General features: G+C 42.7%; 1 protein-coding gene across 4 annotated transcripts in view; it reads right to left on the reverse strand.

Moving 5' to 3' along the window:
- Nucleotides 1-22,250, reverse strand: part of LOC139767398 (solute carrier family 35 member F3) — a 516,425-nt gene that overhangs the window by 160,158 nt on the left and 334,017 nt on the right. For all 4 annotated transcript variants that reach the window (XR_011717126.1, XM_071696736.1, XM_071696741.1 and 1 more), the window contains one exon: nt 12,173-12,340. Coding sequence is in view for 3 of the 4 variants with exons in the window: in XM_071696736.1 (XP_071552837.1) it covers nt 12,173-12,340 (168 nt within the window). In the remaining variant the exon portion in view is untranslated. The remainder of the gene's footprint in view (nt 1-12,172; nt 12,341-22,250) is intronic.

Here is a 22,250-nt window from a genome sequence, read left to right on the forward strand (position 1 = left end):
ACATAGCATTTTGGTGACTAGGATACTCTACACTACCTAAGCCTCTTATCTCAGCCGCGGGAAAATGTCTTAAGTTCCTATCTGGAGAAATTCCCTTAATGCCGTTCGTAAACAACTTCAGACACGTGAAAATTCTGGCCCTAATGTGGCCGAGCTTACGTTCATCTGATCATATGCTAATGACGTAAAATGAAGCAGGATGGAATCTTTTACTTATTATGGCGACCAGGAAAAAGACGGCAGGGTCGTGTATATTCTACGAATATATATGTTAAGTTTATGATCAGGTTTTTTTAGGGAGCCTCCTAATGACACACAGACATACACACACACACACACACACACACACACACACACACTGGTTCATCTGACTCATCTACACTCACTCGACTAGCGAGAAACACTTTACTATACGAACCAGTGCCATTCGTATGTAGTGTCACGTTCTGGCAGAGTAATTGCTAGCAGTAGCGCTCTCCACTAGCGAGAGTCTGTCACATCACCCTAAGCAGAGCCTCCTTCAACAGTGCCGTGACACCCTCTACTTCTGACCCGTCGGGTTATGCCACAGCCTAACAGTGCCCAAACTTGGAGCTGCCAGACTGGGGTAGTGACAACCACTTCTACTGTCCTCTCCCAACTGCACCATCTATGCCACCCCAGCACCTCCGTGTCCTGGTAGGAGGATCCTTCACTCAAGGTTCGAGGTTTATCCGTTCGAGACTTTGTGTCTCCATCCAAATAGTGCCACACTGTTCCTGACAATGCCATGATTTATCAGTTCGTCCTCCGAGGCGACACAGGTTATCACTGCAAACTACCTAACAGTGCTACGTAAGTAATCAGTATCATACTGATGCCTTTTCCAATAATGACGATGCTAGCAGTGCCGTTAATCAATGCTGCAACACAAATTACACTGCTAACAACATCACTGCCAATGAATCTACATCCTAGTCGTGCCATACTCAAGCACTGCTAGCATTTAATATTCCCACCTTCCAGCCCTGCCAGCCAAGGACTCTTACACCTCTGCAGTGCCACCAGAGGTAAAATGTCATCCAGTGGTAGATCCATCGGCCACAGTGCCACTTCTCAGTGTTCCAATGGTCACAGTGCCATCGTAACTAAACCATTATCAGTGCCATAGTTTAGTGATACCCTCCTCCCCCTCCTCCCAGCCATGCCACGCATATGTGGTGCCATTTGTGTATGAACGTGTGGTTTTACAGGTCAGGTCAAGGCCCTGGCCAACGTAGTCCAGGTTAATACTGGAAAACGTCTGCTTCCCGATCCTTGATTCGAGTGTAATATTCTACAGTGTATCCGTGTTAAGGAGTTTGGTTTTATCTCCCAGTACATCATGAGGAAATGCTATATATGTTTCCCCCTGTGTTCAGGATCGCCTGAGGATCGCCTGAGGCCACCACATTTTCCTCTTGTACCAACGTCTACACTGGTCATCAAGAACAGAGAGGGAAGTTTCCTTGTATCTAGTGGTAGTTGTTCACAACTACTAACAAACAAATTTTACTACAATAACAATGAAAATGATGATGATAATATTAATAATAATAATAATAATGATAATAATAATTATAATAATAATAATAATAATAATAATAATAATAATAATAATAATGATAATAATAATAATAATAATAATAACAATAATGATGGTGATAATAATAATAATAATAATAATGAAAATAATAATAATAATAATAATAATAATAATAATAATAATAATATGAAGAAGAAGAAGAAGAAGAAGAAGAATTATGAAGGCACTGATGAAGGCCAGTCATCTCATGTTAAGGAGCAAACATGTACGCAAGGACAGGCCAGGTGTGGGAAATAATAATAATAATAATAATAATTATAATAATAATAATAACAATAAGAAGAAGAATTATGAAGGCACTGATGAAGGCCAGTCATCTCATGTTAAGGAGCAAACATGTACGCAAGGACAGGCCAGGTGTGGGAAACTAACTTAGCCAGAGAGCCCCGTGCGTCTGTCAGCCGGCGGCTGTAGACAGTGATAATACGACTGTGTCAAGATGATGCAGACGGTCGGTGCCGACTGTGTGTTGGCGGAGGATGAGCTTTCGTGTGGACACAAGAGTTGTGTTTGCAGTGATATTGAGGCTGTCCATTTGCCAACCAACCCGGGTTTCATGACCTGCTGAGGAGGAAAGGAGGAACAGGAGGACGTTATCATAACCTCCTCCTTTTCTAGAACAGTTATGGTATCATTCTCCTCCTCTTCACGCATTTTCCTCTTCCAATAACCTTTCCAACTCCATGAGTCAGGTCGATAAGCACTCGAGGAGCAAAAAAAAAAAAAAAAAAAAAAAAAAAAAAAAAGATTTTTTTTTTTCTCCACTTTTTCTCGTTCTCTTTATTCTTCCTGTCATTCCAGATGTGCACGTGTGGCCACGATCATGCCCAGTAAAGTGTTGTGTCACACCTAGCGAGGCAGTAGGTCGGGTGCACACCTCAACACCACTGTAGCTCTTGGTATCAGACGCTTCGAAACCTGTAAAATGAGATTCTTATCCTCCACCGGAAGGACAATTGTAAAACGGGGATTTTCTTTATTGTCCCCAAGTCCTTCCAACTTGGGGGAAATGGGAAAGTTATACAGCTGACAGCACTGTTTGGCGGGAGTCTGAAGCCGTCAGGTCATTTCTGGTGAACCAAATGCCGGAAGATATAGGTCAGCGGGGGGGGTCATAATGGTGGCTGGTATTACCTTCAAACGATGGAATATTCTATTGGGCGGGCGACCTTGCTCCTAACTTTGATTAGTCGGTATTTTCACTTATGTTGATGTGCGTGTGTGTGTGTGTGTGTGTGTGAGAGAGAGAGAGAGAGAGAGAGAGAGAGAGAGAGAGAGAGAGAGAGAGAGAGAGAGAGAGAGAGAGAGCTAATCTACAGCCTTAAAAAATACGCTTCCACAGGCATCATCAAACTTATACCAGACACCTGTGCACATTTCAGTCTACTCTTCCATTTCCAAAAGGCCAAGTCAGCGCATAGTGCTCACCGCAGAAACATAGAGAGTTCCGAGGAACGACCCGTGTGAGTTACGTGGTGTCCATTGTTGCGTGCAAGATGGAGTGTGTGTGTGCTCATGGGCTGAAGGCCAGAAACCCATGAGTGGGTGAGGTAGAAAAGCGAGCTCAGAACCTGGGCTAAGACATGGAACTTGGCAGTCAGTGAAGTGCCGGCTCTCTGCGTAGTATGAGGGAGGAATATGGTATATCCCCACGATGTTATACTTCCATGAGGCAGGGCTTAGAGCGTTGTCCTCACCTCACACTTGTGTAACGATACTTTCGTCTCTGCTGCCACGAATATTGGATGGCTGTCTATCTTGAGTTCATCTGGGAGTGTTCTTAACCATTTACCCAAACATCCTTTAAATATCTCTAGGACCCCAAACCAGGAAGATATTTTCATTTTACATTGGTAAGAAAACAGTCTTTCTCCATCTGTCTGATATGTGAACTGGGATGGTGAGCAAACACAAGGGAGAGCGTCTGAGTTTTATTCCTCCAACATTTCACCTTGCGCAGAAGCCTTCTTCAGAGAAACTGAGGAAAATACAAAGATACAATTCTACATATCCACTCAAGAGAGTGCTGCCTCGCCCGACGCCGCTCCACACTCCCTATCCTCTGTCGTGTTCTCCTACTTTGTTACCGCCATTTTTGCCGCAGGTCCAGCCCAACGTATAAAGCCCTCACACTGTTTATCACTTCATCCGCACAGATGTCGACAGCTTCCACGGCTTTACTTGCTTGATCAGTCCCTCAAGCACTTTATTCGCCTCCTGCCACTTTGGTCCGCACTCGTCAATGCGGACAACAAACAGATTCAATGTCCTATGATGACGTACATCAGCTTTATGTTCACTGATCCTTTGACAACACCTCGCCCTGTTTCCCCAAAGTATATGGCCGGACATCCGGAACATGATATACTATACAACACGCTATCCTTATTGATACATTTTCCATTTCCTATTTTTCAACACATCCCCCACCTTCATCCCTGACGATGTAAGAACGTTTATCCCCGTCTTCTGTATCTATCTATGCACCCGTCTTCTGTAAGTATCTATCTACATCAGAGACTTTCGTAAAATTGGGGACAATTATACACATCTTATTTTCCTGCGTCGTTCTTAACATTTCCTTTACGCCTTTCCACTATGATAGTGGCCGTCTTGATTTTGACTAACAGTCCTTTAGTGTAACGCAACTTCTTGAACGCCTCAATAATATATCTATTTTCCTCCTCCAAGCTATCATCACTGCATATTGTGAGTGCCCTTACGAAGAACACAGTGATTACTCCAGACTTTCATCTCTCGTTGTGTGCCGGTAGATCAAGTCATTCCCGTTGGTGGTGGTCCGGAATGCTGAAGGCTTTACACCCTCGTCAGACTTCCATGTCATCGAATCTTAAAAAAAGATGGCATTTTCCCATTCTCTTCTTCATCTATTGTGAACTGTATATATCTACTGCTCTATACTAGTATGGCAATATGTGTTGACTCACCATCCCAATGCACACATTTGTTATAATGAACAATTCACAATTTTCTGACATCTTTTGATTCATTCTGATAATTCTCGCAAAATCTTGTTTTTTCTATAATGTGATGTTTTAGTTCAAGTAGGAATTCCTTAATATCTTCAATGTTTCCATAAATAAATGATGTGTCTTTCCTTCTTTCTAGCAAGTAAATTTCATGTCCTTTTAACCTTTATTTATAGTTCATGAGGTCTGTTTTCTGGATAGTGATTGTATAGAGTTTCTGAACTTTTTTTTTTCTAATGTTCCAGTTTAATTTAGCTACGTTGGCGGCCATAAGGGACAGCAGTAATCAAGTTTGTTTCTAACACATAAAATTACTTCTTCATCGGTCATTCACATCTCGTGATGAAAGTTTTCATTATCACTCCACTCATTACGAGACTCGCCATTTTTTTTTTCTTTTCTTTTTCCAAATATGATTTCCAAGATCCAGCTTTTCAATTAAGATAACTCCCAAGTCTATTTTTTCATCATCGTCAATTCTTCTTTGTGTTAAAACCTCATAACATGTAAACGTTGTGTAGCAGTTCATGACTTAGTTATTCCAACATTTCTTCGTGCTGATTCCTCTAAAACCTTCTCTACCCATTTATGTACCAGATTCCAGCCTCTTGTCTTCGTCGCCTTTTGAGCTTATCATCTTAGCCACTCTGGTGTTCTCTGTAGAATACGTAAGTAAACTTTTGTTCCCTTACCGTCTTGATCAGATGTAATCATCTGTTTATTCACCGTCATGATCAGGTGTAATCATTATAAACAGTATAGACTGTTCCTTGGACCACCCGGGTAAAATCTCCTCCCGGCAGACATTCTCGCATTTGTTACAACATAAAAAGTCCTTTTCGTTTAAAGCCAACGATCCATCATCTTGCCTCGCCCCACTTTTCCGTTCCATTTCGCTGATCCTTCAACAGAACCTTGTTGCTTACTGTGGCAAATGCCTAAGGACAATCAAGGTAGACAGAAACCTTTACCTTTATAACATCAGCGTTTCGTTTTTGTTTTGTCAGAGCACCAGCAGCTGCGTTTGTTTATAATTTTGCCTAGTGCAAATGCAAGGCTAGCTTTTAGTTATGTTGTTAACAGTGGTCAGGGGCTAATGTTCCATAATACCTCTCTCCAACATATTCATTACACGTGATATCAAAATTATGGGTTTATGTTGTACCGGAGGAAGAAGTTCAGATCATCCTCTGTGTATCGGTGACGTATGGAACATTTTGCCGACCTCCGCTATATTGCTATCAGTTAGGTTCTGCCTCAATAATAACGTGGTTGGTCCTGCCACTGATTTCTTTGTCTCTCTCAGCAAGATGGCTCGAATTCCACCTGGTGCCAGGGCTGCTGAGCTCTCCTCAAGTCCGTCTGTCTAACATTACATGATTTTTACTGACTTCAAGATCTGTAATCACATTTTCGTGACTTTGACTGATAGTTTAGTCAACTTCACGACAATGATTTTGTTGTTGCATGTTATACTAAATGATGACTTAGAGTGATTTATTAACATGCTGTATATTTTAGACATGTTATTATCATCAGTCCTCATACTTGATTGAACAAATCTCTTTCCTTATTAGATTGTTCTGTTTATACGAGAAAATGATATTCCTGGATTACTTAACACGTATTGTTATTTCTTCACTTACTTTTTCTCCTGTTTTGTGTGATTCCGTAAATTCTTTGTTATCTTTCCCGATGTTCTCTTTGTGCTCAGTGATCCTTTCGTCACTGAGCGATGGGCTTTTTTCTTTCTCTATCTCCTTCAGTTAACTCGTTATCCTCTTTCCTTCAATGTCTTCTCTCACTGCACCTCGTATATTCCTTCTGCTGAACCCTCAGATATCTGTTGTATCCCCCACCCCAGACATTCCCCCGCCCCCCTATCCCTAAGGAACACTTTGTGCCAAGGTTTACAACGTTTTCTTTACAAATATCATTTCAAAATATTTCACCTATCAGTTTATCTCTTTCTTTCCAGTCTGTCTTATCATGACCGAAGTATAGATTCCTACGCCATCCTTTTTATTTGTACTGTATTACGTATCTTCGTTTCTTAACTAACGCGTAGATAATGGTAATCATTTCCGTAATGTTATGGTACGATATGACTGCTTCATCCATTTCGACGGTGGTGAAGACATATTGTTTATTAAAGGAAGATCTATCATGTTGTTATCTCTTATTGGTCTGTTGTTAACTTGTACCTGGTTGCATGATCCACATATGTTTACCATTCTACCTCCTCTTCTGAGCCATAATTCAAGTCTACAACCAAAAACGGTTTCGCGCTCTTCTATCCTGTACTATTGAAAATGAATTTTCCATCCCATACTGATTCATTTCCTTAAAGCTTTTTTAAATCTCTTCCACCCACATTAAATATCATATTAGCAACTCCGAGCTTATTTATGAGTGGTCTTAAGAGTTCATATTTTTCATTTTTTTTTTTTCTTTTTAACCCTTAGGTATTTACTTCAAATAATTTTCAATTTCTTGGGACAAATCTTCATCACTGAATTATTTTCTAGTTTCATATGTACACAAACTGCCACCGTTCCGTCTTGTTTAACTTACACTCTGTCACCAGGGCGAATCTGCTCATGCTCTCTTATCCCCTTGCTTCTTTCACTACTGTCTCGTTAAGCCATTTTTCTGTCATACCTAAAAGAATTCTATTAACGTCCTCATTACTCCATCAGCATAAAAAAATTTTTTTTAGTTTCGAGTACTGAGTGATTAAGCTCTGGACACTTCTCAGTGAGAGAGAGAGAGAGAGAGAGAGAGAGAGAGAGAGAGAGAGAGAGAGAGAGAGAGAGAGAGAGAGAGAGAGAGAGAGAGAGAGAGGAGTTAAATATATACACAAACCTAAGGTCTAAAAGCGAGGTGGTTTGGCCTTAACACTAATTAGAATAAAAGCAGACCCTTGAGAAGCAGTAGAAGAGCAGGATAGCAAAGCGAATGCTCTCTTTCTACCCTGCACTCCCTCCGGCAACACACCGGACGGAAACAGGAAGAATTATATACCTTGCGGGATTAATATACCTCATGGAAATTTTCATAGGGAAGTCAGAAGTTAGAATGAGCCTGGATAACTCATGCATCACAACACTAACGACATGCATCGCTTCACTTTTTGTTATAAACACATTAGTACGGATAAACTTTACTATGCTCCAGCCTCGCAAGCTACAATGTCTATAATGCTCCTGATATGGAAGGATGATACAATAATTCTTTCTCGTTCCCTTAAAGCGGGCGACCTGGGTCATCAGAGCTGGCAAGTAACTGCAGCATGGTCAGGGCGAGATCAGTGGTTGAGAAAGGAGCTATGAGAAACGTCTCCTGGGAGCTTATTCCACGCGTCAATAACATCGTTAGCGAAGAAATATTTCGTGCATTCAGATTAACTCGATGTGGCCTATAAATTTTAGTCCATTTCCTCTCGTCAGTAGCGTTCGCGCGACTGTAAAGAAATTTTCAACATCGAAGTACATGGAAGTTGCTAAATTCTTTTTGAGTATTTTAAAACATTCAGTCAACTTGCCTCGGAATAGTTTCTTGCTTAGAGTGAATTAATTCAAATTTTGCAGTCTGACCTCATATGGTATATTGCATAAAAGATATCTATGAATATCCTTTCTTAAGTAGAGGCCTAGTCGAAATGAGGTCTAACTATACTTAGGTATAGTAGCAATATCACTTCCATACATCTGTAAGTAGAGTTTCTGTTAACACCTCCTAATATCTAATTTGTTCACTTGGTATAGGCCCAAGCACGGATCCCTGGGGGACTCCACTAGCAACGGGTGACCACGGTGATGACTCCCCATTCATTACGACTCTCTGCCTCCTATCACGTCACCAGGCTTCTATCCATTCTCCTATGCAACCAGCAATCCTCAAGGCTAGGACTTTGTGCATCAATCTAACGTGCGGGACTTTGTCGAATGCCTTTTTTTTCTACGTCCATAAAAATAATATCTATTGCTTTAGTCTTCACGTGGGTATTGAATAATCTATGATTAAATTCAGGCATGAACTGTACCGTCTGAAACCCTGCTGTGTATCTATTGATCGGACGGTGTTGCTCAAGGTAAGCTACGATTGTATCTCTAGTGATGGACTCCAGACATATAACTGATGCGGGGCTAACAGGACGGTAATTACCGGGCATTTCAACGGCTTCCCTTAATGAATAGAGGAGTGACGTCTGCCAGTCTCCAGTCCTGCGGGACTATTCCATCTTGGAGAGATTTATTGAAAATATAGGTTAACGGTTTGGCAATTTCGTGTTTGACGTTTTTTTTTTAATTACTCGTGGATGAAAACGACCAGGACCTGGACTTTTATTAGTTTTCAACTTATCAATCTGTGTCCGTACTTCTATAAATGCGACGGTAAATTTGGGCATCGTGTGTGTGTGCTATTCATCACTGTCTCAGAATTCGTGTAGTTGAGAGAGAGAGAGAGAGAGAGAGAGAGAGAGAGAGAGAGAGAGAGAGAGAGAGAGAGAGAGAGAGAGAGAGAGAGAGAGAGAGAGAGAACGAAACTGTTAGTGGGGCCATGAGCCATGTATGGATCAAGATTTCATCGTATTCTTTTAACGTCTTATCTAAATATCTTGATGCTGTCTAAACCCTCCACCTTATTTCATCTCAATGGTGTTGGAACTACAGCGTCTTCCACTGTAAAAACACTCTTGGTCTTGTTTGTCAGTTCCACACACACACACATACATACATCATCAACAATTTCTTTAATCACGGAATCTGCATCGAATAATTCAACAACTTTCAGTAATCTTTTAATAGTAATTTCTTCTTTCTTTCCCCACGACCTTCCTTATCTGGTGCATGATCTTCTTTCATGCCAAAAATAAGTGATTTACGTCTATCGACCACCTGCTAATTTTGGTGCCACAACTTTTCACCTAGATCCTTCAGTACTGAACCGTCAACAGCTGACTTTCTCTATAATCTCTCATTTAGCTAAGTTCTCTCATGTCCTCTCATATCTCAATACACCACCCTACATTATCCTCGAACTGATTTCTCAGTTTCTTTAACTCCTCAAGTTGAGTATAAACTTCTGGTCTATAACAACATTCCACAACTTCTGCAAGCATTTGCTCCACTGTGGCTTCTCTTTCATCTCTATACCTGTTGTATTTCTGGTGGAGCTAGTCATAACTGGCAGGTCTTGGTACGTGTCTTTATTGGGGTCCATACCAGACTGTAGTCCAATTTGAAAGAAAAACAACTTTAGTATAGTATCAGGGTTGTTCATGTGTGTTGACAAGCTTGTCCTACCTTTCCTCTCTAATTTCTCTGCCTTCTTTATGAACTCTATTTTATCTATTCAATTCTAATAGCTCAGGCAGTGTTGATGGTCTCATAGTGATCCCTAAAAGTAACTACTACAGTAATGAAGCTTACTGACACACAATAACCCAAACTATGAGGAGATTTTATGACCTTAAAATGACTCAGTCAGTTCTGCCTTTTAATTACACTAAAACTTTACTGCCTTTCATCAAGCCAGACGTACACTTTTATATAATAAAAATTCAGCTACACATGTTCACTTCCCTAGTGTTAGCCTCGCTCTCTTCAAGCCTGGATCACCTTATAAAGTACACAATAACCAAAATGAATAGATTCACGGAAGTTGACGACACTCACGCGCCTTTGATTCAAGCTTGGGAAACGTTCATTTCCTAGCCATGTTATACTCACACAATCTGGCACACTCATACGTAATGCCCTGTGCATATACAACTCAGGGAACTCTTCACATTTTGCTCACGCCCATCATTTATCTTTCCTCTCTACACACCTGTCTTCTTTCTACATCTGTGTATTGCCACCAGTCTTCCCTCTACCCCTGTATATGGCTACCTGTCCTCCCTCTACACAAGCGTATGGCTATTTGCCCTCCTCCACACCTGTACATGGCCTCCTGTCCTCCTCTATACTTGTATATGGAATCCAGTCCTCCCTCAACACCTGTATGTCACTCCAGCAGCAGCAGATCATCAAAAATATTGAATACAGAGGAGCACAGCCTGGTTAACTGTGTGTGTGTGTGTGTGTGTGTGTGTGTGTGTGTGTACGACAAGAGAGAGAGAGAGAGAGAGAGAGAGAGAGAGAGAGAGAGAGAGAGAGAGAGAGAGAGAGAGAGAGAGAGAGAGAGAGAGAGAGAGAGAGAGAGAGAGAGAGAGAGTCGTGAGGTCGGGTTAGCGTGTAGTGGTTGCCTCATACCCCGTACGTTTGTTTAACAATGCCATTATTTTCTGCCGCCACGCACGTGACGCAACTGTCGATCTTGGGTTTGCCTGAGGCAGTAGGTTCAGCCTTCGGTCACACCTCCTCGTGAAGATGTGTGTACTGACCTGTCTCACTGGACGAATATTATTAATCTGCTCAGCAAAACACAGGATGACCCTCCCTACATTTTGCCTCTGGGTTCTCGTATAGTCTCCTTTGATGTCTTTTTTCTATCTGTTCCAAAGCTTTCTCGGGGAATTATTCGCTTCCCTTTTATCCCGTTAATGAGACTTTTAGTCCTAATATGTTTATTTCAATATTCTTTACTTGGTGACAAGTTATAGATTCACATGCACCCATCTCTTCTTCCTTCTCGACAGGTATACTTCAAGTTCTCTCATTCATTCATCATCATCAGTAAGTTTAATGTGTCCTTAATTTTCCCTGGAAAATCGTCCCTGTATTCTCTCAAGTTTATTCGCTTCAGCTTGTTAGTGACTGACACAGTAGCATTCCATCTTGCTTCTTATGTGTGTTAAACTGTCCTCCCTCCACACCTGTCCCACCACACCTGCAACGGTCACCTGTCCCCTCCCTCCACATCTATAAATGGCCACCTATCCTTCCTTCACACCTGAAAATGACCATGTCTTCCCTGCACATCTATAAATGGGCCACCTGTCATCCCTACACACCTGCATATGGCCACATGTAATTCCTCCACACCTGCATATGGCCATCTGTCAACCCTCTATACTTGTATATGGTTACTCGTCTTCCCTCTACAACTGTAAATGGCCAGCCATCTCCGTTCACACCTGTATACAGACTGTCTTCCCTCTACACCAGTATGGGACTACCCGTCTTCCTTTACACCTGTGCTTAGCCTCGTATCTTACTCTCACATCTGTATATGGCCGCCTATCTTCTTCTATATCCGTCTATGGCCAAGTGTCTTACCTCCACATCTGTGTATGGCCACCTATCTTCTACATATGAATATGGTCATGTGTTTTACCTTCACATCTGTATATGGCCACCTATCTTCTTCTACATATGAATATGGTCATGTGTTTTACCTTCACATCTGTATATGGCCACCTGTCTTCCTCTACACCTGTATATGGCCACCTGTCTTACCTTCACATCTGTATATGGCCATCTGTCTTCCTCTACACCTTATTTGGCCACGTCTTCCTCTACCCCTGTATATGGCCACCTGTCCTATCATGACCTCAGTATATGGCCACCTGTCCTCTGCTCTACCTCGCGAGGCAGATGGTGGCACTCACCTGTACGTTGAGTGTGGCTGGGGGCTGCTGGGTGGTGGTGTTGGGGAGGGCGGTGGTCTGGGGGGTCCAGAAAGGTGCTGGCCTGGCGAGGAACATGTCCTTGATGAGGTGCGTCGCCCCGACCCACGAAGTGGTCACACAGCACGTCACCAACCACCCAACCACGATCTGTGGGCGGGAGAAGACACTGGTGGTGCTCAGACTGCTGGAGGTAGACAAAGCGGGTTATACAAGTCCAGAATGGTTCGTGAGCTGGCGAGATACAAGTCCATAAAGGCTTAAACCTGGTGGGTACAAGTCCATAATGGCTCAAACCTGGTGGGTACAAGTCCATAATGGCTCAAACCTGGTGGGTACAAGTCCATAATGGTCTAGTACAAGTCAAGAGAGGTTAAGGCCTGATGGTGAGGTACAAGTCTATACTAGTTAAGTCCTGGTGGTAGGGGGTACAAGTCCAGGAGTGGTTAAGACCTTGTGGTGGGTGGCATAAGTCTACACTGGTTAAGGCCTTTTTGGGTAAAAGTCTAGTGTGCCGAGATCAAAATGATTTTTCTGTATATTCGGACGATCTTTTTTTGTGGCCTAAGTATAAAAATCGAAAGCTGCTTTTTGTTTTTATGGGGTTTCCTATTTGGGTTTGGAAGCCTTTTTTTTTGGAGAGGGGAGCTAGATTTTGTTTCGCTATTCTTTGAGGCGATTATTTTTGCAGCCTTTTTTTTCAGGGTGGGGGGGGGGGCAATTTTTTTTCTTTACGTTGTAGGCTCCAGTCATGGACAAAGGTCCACAACAAGGCCAGACCTTAAGTGAAATACAGAGCGGTTGGTGAAGGGGAACAAGAGGAGACAAGGGAAAGCATTTACGACTCTTACGAGGAAATGAAAAAAAACCTGTCTTTTAAAATGTGCCAGACCATAGTTACTGGGAGAGACATGAGAGGATAGAGTGTTCCAAAGCCTCGAGGGGTAGGGAAAAACAGTTATCAAAACAGCCAACGGCTACACAGTAATCATGTGACGCAGCGGCTTGCCGAGTATTGCGTGGTCTAGCCAGTGGTGGGGGGCACACAAGCAGCCAGCTCTCGGGGGCAACAACCAAAGTAATACCTATGGACATCGAAACAGAAAACCTAGTTTTTTAGAGGCAGACTTAGCTATTCCCGTAGAGACGAATTTCCATGATAGTGCGGATGTTACAGCAATACCAAATATTTTCGTAGAGCCAAATGGTGGAATGAACACATCTTTAATAAATTAACTTTCATACTTCTTTGTTTCCTGCGTTTCAAAAGTAATGAGTAGCGATATATCATAAAGGATGGCACGAACATCATGGAGGACTACAGAAAATCAAGGATGTAAGTGATAAAGAGGAAAGTTAATGTTACATTTCATTTAACTGTATCCAACAGCTCTGACATCCATGGCATTTTCAGGAGCTACCAAATAATTACTCACTAAATTATCATAATATGTTATGTTATGTTGTTATATGTTATGTTATGATATGTTGTGGGAGGTAATGTGTTATGTTGTTATATGTTATGATATGTTATGTTGTGGGAGGTAATGTGTTATGTTGTTATCATATGTTATGTTATGATATGTTATGTTGTGAGAGGTAATGTGTTATGTTGTTATATGTTATGTTATGATATGTTATGTTGTGGGAGGTAATGTGTTATGTTGTTATGATATGTTATGTTATGATATGTTATGTTATGAGAGGTAATGTGTTGTTATGTTATGATATGTTATACCTCACCTTACCTCGAGCAGCAACGCTGCGGAACTTTCTTCCTGTTTTCGTTGCTTTTTCTTTTCCTTTTCACTTGACCCATTTATCTCAGAGTCGGGTCTACAAAAAGCTTGGGGGATGATTAATTTACACTTTCTTATCATTTTATCTTTTTCTTTCACACGCGACACGTGCTGCTCGTGCCATGTCGGCCACTTTGACTGGCACATGTTCAGTATGTGTCATGTTGGTCACTTTTAGAAAAATGTATTGATTCCTCTTTACGTTCTGGCTACACACACACACACACACGCCGTAAGACCTTCCTATATAGCGGTGTGCTGTACAATTTAATTCTGCAGTAGAAAGCAAAGGGATTTTTTTCATGTTAGCAGACACGGCAAGGGCTACTAAATACCATCATATAAATACGAATATATATGTATATATATATATATATATATATATATATATATATATATATATATATATATATATATATATATATATTCCTATGAGTCCACGGGGAAAATTTTCCCCGTGGACTCATAGGAATATCTTGATCACGCGCAAAATTGTGATCCTTTCCAATATATATATATATATATATATATCCTGGCCCTAAGGGAGGATGAACAGCTGGTATAACTGTGGACCGACGGCCGCGACCAGAATCGAACCTACGCACCCGACCCCGGACGGCCCGTTTGAACGCGTCACGTCCAGCGACGCTACTGACTATCTGTCTCTCGTGTGTTCTGTAGTTACGTCCACAAATACTGTGATTTCACGCCTCTTCTCCACATTCATAAAAACTGGTCAGCTTCTACGTAAATCTTGACATCTTAGTATTTTCATGAATCACTTTCCTGCTCATGGCAAATCATGGTCTGCTCTCGATGTGGCACGGAAAAATGTTTATGTATTCAAACAGGAATCAGACATGACAACACACTGTTACTGTTGGAGATGTTCAATTTACTGGGACCCACAGAATCATGACCCCGTTTTCTACCAACGTCGCTCATCTGCAGGAAGTTAAGAATCATCTTAACAATAATGTTTACTGTTTTCCAGGTCTCTGCGGCAGATAAACAATACGGCCACGACCTTGAACAGGCAAATTAGCGATCGTTCGCTGAGCAGAGAACGGTAAATTAATCACAGTCAACTGATTTTGGATCAACTGCAACAAGTTGCCCGATAAACAAGCCAATATTCTGGGGGGAAACTATCCCTCTCAATTAAATTTCTTTTTCATTTTCGTCCCAATTTTGTTGTGGGACTAATTTGGGGATTTTTAAGGGCGACCTCGACTGCCGTCCCCGTGTTCTGAACGCCGCCAGAATGGTTAGTGCCTGATGGGGAGAGAGAGAGAGAGAGAGAGAGAGAGAGAGAGAGAGAGAGAGAGAGAGAGAGAGAGAGAGAGAGAGAGAGAGATTGGTGTGAACGAGGGTCGGGGGGGGGGGGGGGTGAGGCTACAAGTGGAGCAGCGTTATTCAAGCCTGGGTGTTCCAATGCGTCACTTACGCTTGGGGGCGTTAGAATGCGTCACTCTGAACTGGGTGGTACAATGCGTCACTCAGTATGACAATGCGTCACTTAAGCTTGGGGGGCGTTAGAATGCGTCACTCATTCCCGGGGGTTACAAAAAGATCAGACAAACCCGATACAGTACTGTAGTGACCAATGATGAAGACCTCTGCATAAGTAAGGGAAAGGAGGTCACGTGGAACGAACCTCCTATGGGTGAGCGAGCTCGACTTTGAGGAAAAGAAAAGAAAACCAGGGGGAAGTGTCTCTCACAGAACACCTGACTAGTACGATAACACAGAGGACGCTGGGAGAGAAGCTGCGCAGAAGATGGTTTTTAGCGGAACGGAGCAGATGCATATCAGTATAGCCTTCTCGAAGTGGGTCGAGGTCATCAGTGGCGCGCCTAGGTTATCCTCCGGTGCCGTTGCTCTTCCTGATCTATGTAAATGTACAGTGACGAGGAAGGGACATGGTGAAAGAAGGCCTCAACATGATCATCACCCGGCAAGAAATACGCTGCAGGAGTCTGTATTTGGGAGTCGACTGGGAGGTGCTTGGGAGTCGACACTGTACCTAACCGATGGTAGCCACAGCTTCACTTTAGGGGAACTGGAGAGGAGACTAGTTGTCTGCTGGCAAAGATGACACAGGCATCCAAGTACATAGGCAAGGAAACATCCGGTCAACAGAAGTCCAACAGCAGAATATACTTTTCAACTTGGGTCATCGCACTTACTGATGTATGAAGAACAGATAATGAAGATGGAGAGAATGGCAACAATGATGGTGCCAGAATTAAGGGAGCTGAGTTACAGTAACGAGAGGTTAGAGCAGTAGTTGACATTATCTTTTCGTAACTGATGGCATCCTAAACCCCCTTTTCATATCTGGCTGCACCCCTACCCATATCTATCATATTTGGTTGCAATCATACCCATATCTATCATATTTGGCTGCACCCCTACCCATATCTATCATATTTGGCTGGACCCCTACCCATATCTATCATATTTGGCTGCACCCCTACCCATATCTATCATATTTGGCTGCACCCCTACCCATATCTATCATATTTGGCTGCACCCCTACCCATATGTATTGTATTTCGCGGATTCCCGAACCTTTATATACGTTCATAACATAAGAGAAGAACTTTCAGATTGCTACTATAACATAAAGGGAAAATGTCACTGTATATTGATAACCTGTGAGTGAACACTACTGCGGCAGCCGTGAGCGATGTCGGTCTACGGCAGCCCGGCTGGGAATCAAACGGTTTACACACCTCAACTCTGTCCGCCATGGAAGAGAGAAGAGTTAGAAGTGATATTATACAATCTTTATGAGCTGAGATCAAGTTGGTGACGTCAACAGTGGACACCCACGACAAATACAAAAACAGAGCAATCGAAGATCACAACATGGAGTTAAGCAAGACACTTACTGGGAAATATGTAAAGATGTGACTTGGACGAGATGTGGACGAATGGAATAAACTGGGTTATGGGACTGTGGATGTAGACGGTATGGAAAAGTTGTGATGTTTAAAACATATATAGAAAGGTCAAGAGATGGAGCCCCACAAGAGGCAGAAGTCCCTCCCCGTACGGTCCTAACTGGTAATCACAATAAATGAATTCCTTATACACACACACACACACACACACACACACACACACACACTCTCTCACACACACACACACACACACACACACACACACAAACATACACATACACACAGCTTAGGCTGGTGTGTGTGTGTGTGTGTGTGTGTGTAAATACACACACAGGACTGATGACATGGTGTATACAAAGAAGGTTAAGAGTTGGAGCAACACGAGTGTAAAACTCTCCCCCCATAACAGGCAAATAGCAATCACACACACACACACACACACACACACACACACACGAGCCCCTGACGTCATATTTCTCAGGACTCATTAGCGTCTTGTGGTCAGGTGAGTGAGTGAGTCACCAGAGGTGTGGACGTGCGCCGCCAGGGGGGCTGGCTGGCAGCACACGACCCCCACTCCCTCCTCTGTTCGTGAGGGGGGAAAATATGCAGTGGCTTTAAATTCGATCTTTTTTTCTTTTTGCTCGCTCACAAATGGACCTTGCAACACAAAAAAATGCACATCTGCATAAGAGAAGCGTGAACGTAATGAAGGACAATGAATAGTTGTAACGACACGACCATGAACAGTGGCGATGAAACATGGGTGTTCCCTACACTTGGGTTGGTTCCCTCCTCCTCCTGCTGCTGCTACTGAACATCACAGTGTAACACTGACCTTGATTCCCCGCCTCCACAATGTGAACAGATGTATCTCTATGTTATAATTCCGGTCCACATCCATGCAACCATGTCTGGCAGCCAACATACCAGTGTGGTATAGTCTGGTCGAGCAACCATGTCTCTTTACATTCCCCAAAAATGAATCGAATGAAAACGTTACATTATGGACTAGCTTCAGTACATGTCTAGTTCATTTCCAGTGTCTACAGTCGCCAGACATGGTGTAAACAAGCATTTAGCATCGCTGTCGTTCACGTGACTTTTACAAGTTTGGTCCACGTTTCATCGCTCAGTAATGAGATACCGAGCACACAATGGGAGGGAGGTGTGTGTGCTGACACCTGGAGGGACGGGAGTCAAGCCGGCATGACCCACCACCGCTCGGCTCGGCAGCGGGGGAGTTATACGCTGCTCATAAAAGACGGTCGGCAACACGAGGCCGGCGAGGCTCACCCGCCGCCAACCTGCCACTATCCTGAAAACAAATAATTTTTTCTCTTTTGGTTGAAATTGAGTGTGAAAGTGGGCAAATCTGGCGAGAGTGGGAGGAAACAGGGTTTGTGGAGATTTTTCGAGAGACCGGAGAAGTGATGCATAAAGTGACCAGGAGGCTGGGAATGGCTTGTGGCTGGCACAGCGAAGCGAAGAGGCAAGAGTAAAGGATCAACTGTGCAACACACACACACACACACACACACACACACAACACCCCTTTTTAATGCTTGAATTTGATTCGTAAAGGAGTAGCGCTGAAAACCCGACTCTCAGTGGAGATATAGTCGTGGAAACTGTACAGAGGTCAACTACTGTGCGGTCATAAATTTGGACAAGAGGCTCAGTAGCCAGGAACCAGGGCTCTGTGGTGGAAGGTTCTGTTAAATTTACAATGGAGTAGGAAGATACATACCTTAAGACTTACATACAGGGGAGGGGAAGGATAGAAAAGAAAGACGTTTAACTCAATAAAGGAGGATGTAAACAAGCGGAGGAGCGTCGCGATGTGCTGTGACGAAGATGCAACTGGTACCCCGGGAATCAGGCAGCAGTGGAAGGTACGAGAGAGCAAGACACAACTATAAAGGATACGATACGAGGAACGAAGAAACTTTGAAAAGAATAGTGTGGACATAGCAGGAGTGAATCGTCAGTTAAAGACCAAATAATCTGAAGGGATTCAGGTGGAGGAGTTGTAGGGAATCATATTTGGATATGCGAGGAAATGTATGACTATCAGACGTCATTTCACAGTGGGAGACAGTACTTTCCAATACCAGTGAATCGGAGTGGGGAAAACGTACTGGTAAGCATTAAAATATCTAGAGAAGAAAATACTAGAGAGTGAGAAGGAGGGTCCAGACAGTAGTAATACCAGGCCTTACCACAAACTTTCCCTCTCTGTTAGACCTTCCATCTTTTTCTATTCACTATACCAACATTCGTGGTCTCTCTAATAACTTATCGTCTAATGAACACCATCTGTCTATTACCTCTCCTAATAACAACTTCTCTCTAAGCTCTACTGCTCTCCTAATTCTACAAATTCTATATCTTCTTATCTATCTAAACTCCTGCCATAAGACTGAGACATCCATTCACCAGCAAGCCGAGATCCTCTGCCTCAGGGATTTCAATGTTCACCACAGGGAATGGTTGAATTCCTACCATACGGATGACCGGGGGGGGGGGGGGATAGAAGCCCTCACGCTCTCTATTTTCAATGATCTAGACCAAATCATCTCCTACCCTACCCCTATTCCTGGCCATTGTGACCACTCGCCTAATGTTCTAGATCTGTTTTTCATCTCTGATCCTTCGCGCTGTAACTATACATTCTCTCCCCAGATTAGTTTATGTGACCACACTCTCATAAATGTATCTTTTTGAAGGGCACCACCTCTCCAGCAGCCCCTTTTAAACGTAAATATTGGCACCTCAACAGGGTACTGGAAAAAATAATCAGAAAGCAAATAGGTGATTATTTTTGTACAGTACAAGCTACGTAAGATAAAAAAAAAAAAAAAACGGGTTTAGAGAAAGGAAGTCATTTGCAGCGAACCCCAAATATTTCTGTGAAAGAGTGAGCTCTGTTTCAGCTAAAAGCGGAGGCTAGGATGTTTGGCTGTATTTGGAGTGCTCGAAAGCATCTGACACTGTTCCATATAGGAGGCTGGAAGTCCAAGTGGGAAAAAGGGGGAGACTCCTTCTATAGACAAGTTATCTTTGTGGTAGGGAGTACAGGACGCATTTTCAGATGCCCCTTCTCGAAATGGGTTGAAGTCACTAGTAGCGTACCTCAAGGCAATGTCCTGAGACCTATTGCATTTCTTGAAATACATGCACTACTTGCCGGATGGATCAGACTCCTACCCTTAATATACGTGTGGATAATACAAAGGTTATGAGGGAAACAAAAAGCGAGAGGACAGCATCCACTTACAAGGGAACCTACACAAGCTCCCGAGTTGTTCTTATACACGACTAATGAAATTCAATCCAAGTAAATGTAAAGTAACGAGGATGGGACACAGTGAAAGAAGGCCTTGTTATGATTATCATCTCGCATGACATACGCTGTGTGTGAGGAGGACTTGGCAGTCGACATCGTCCCTAACCTGTCGCCAGAGTCCACCTGAGGATAATGATTCAGTAGACAAATGGGAGACTTATAGTCAAGAATGTTGACAGGACAAAACTCAGCAAGCTGTTCACAACCTACAATAGACCAAACTTAAAATATGCTCATCTAATTTGGTCATCGCACTTTAAGAAACACTGGAATAATAGAGAAGATTCAAAGGAGAGCGAGAGAGATGGTACCAAAACATGAGCTATGTAGGTCAAAGGCCTTGAATTTGTCTACCATGGAGGAGAGAACATTATAGAGCGGCCTAACTAGAACCTTTAAGATTTTGAACCAGCTTGTTATCAAAAGTGAAGAGTTCTTCAAAAGGTGGACGGATAGAACAACCAGAAACCATAACATGAAAAATAAAAAGAAGAAACTTGTTAGAAAATATAAAAATAAGTATCTTTACAACATGAGTGGTGGATGAGAGGAATGAAGTGAGTATGAAACTGTAAATGTTCGTTGTCTTCCCATGTACAGATCAACCTTGAGATATTCATTCACTGTATCACAAGGTTCCCAGATGACATCATGACTACAGAGTTCTCCAGGATAGCTGGCTCAACTGTGGTCCAAACTATAAACTGTCTCGCCGACGTGATTCACCAAATTAGTTTGGACCCGTCCGGGACGTACGAATTAAACTGCCCTAACTTGGAGACTGCTCAAATGTCCAGACCTCTTGAATGTTTGGATAGAACTGTTTAAACTTTCAAATTGCTTAGATTTAACAACAAAAACATCCAGAGATAATAAAACCTCACCCAACTTGCGGAGTGTTGAAGGGGGAACACACTTCAAACTTTAAGCCATCTCAAATTGAAAAGCCCAAGGTTTCGAGGCTCTTGAAAACAGAGGGAGAACTCGGACAGGAGCAATACCGGCCCCTCTCACGACCTCTTCCTTCCTAATTTTCTGTTCACTATATCAACACTTGTGGTCTCTCTAATAACCTCTCATTTGCTGAGCACCATCTGTCTCGTACCTCTCCTAATATCTCAACTTCTCTCTACGACCCAACTGTCTAGTGACGTTCTCAATAGCCCCATTTTCACATCCAACTATAACGTCGACTCACGACTTCGGTTCAAAAGTGATGTTTGTGTTCATACCAACATCAACACACCTATAGCACGCCTCGAGGACCATGTCCCCAAACTCTGATGTTATGTGGCTCAAGGTCTATTTCACAGCAGCCACATCTTTCCTCCGTTTCGCTTACTGCTCTCCAAATTCTACATCTCTTTTCTTTTTATCTTTCTTCGACTATCTAAACTCCTGCCATGAGACTGTGGCAACCTCTCACACGCAAGCCAAGATCTACTTAGATTTTAACGTTCACCATAGGGAATGGTTGAATTCCTTCCATATGGATGGTGAGGGGATTGAACCATTCGCGTTCTATATTCTCAATGATCTAGAGTAAACTATCTCTCACCTCACCTATATTCCTGACCGCTGTGACCAATCTCCTAATATTCTGGATTTTTTTTTTTTCACATCTACTCCAACCTGCTGTAAACATTCAATCTCGCTCCCAATTGGTTTATCTGACTACACTCCCATAAATGTATCTATTATAACGGCATCATCCCTCCAACAGCTCCTTCTAAACTGAAAATAGCATCTCAACAAAGCTGACCGAAATAACTTACAAATATTCTTTTTTTACTTTCCTTAAGTAAATTATCGTCTCCTATGTGGTGATGCTTCTGCTCCCACCAAACGTATAGCAGAGGTTATTGTTTCAGGAATGGAAACACTTAAACCCTCTTCCTCCAAGACGACATCTTCCTTGGTTCAACCGATCCAGTTCGGAGGTCATTCAGACAAGAGATCAGCAGGTATATCGGTCTAGGAAGACCTCTCCTTCCTCCGATTTC

The sequence above is a fragment of the Panulirus ornatus genome, chromosome 4, assembly GCF_036320965.1.
Source record: "Panulirus ornatus isolate Po-2019 chromosome 4, ASM3632096v1, whole genome shotgun sequence".
Taxonomy (NCBI): domain Eukaryota; kingdom Metazoa; phylum Arthropoda; class Malacostraca; order Decapoda; family Palinuridae; genus Panulirus; species Panulirus ornatus.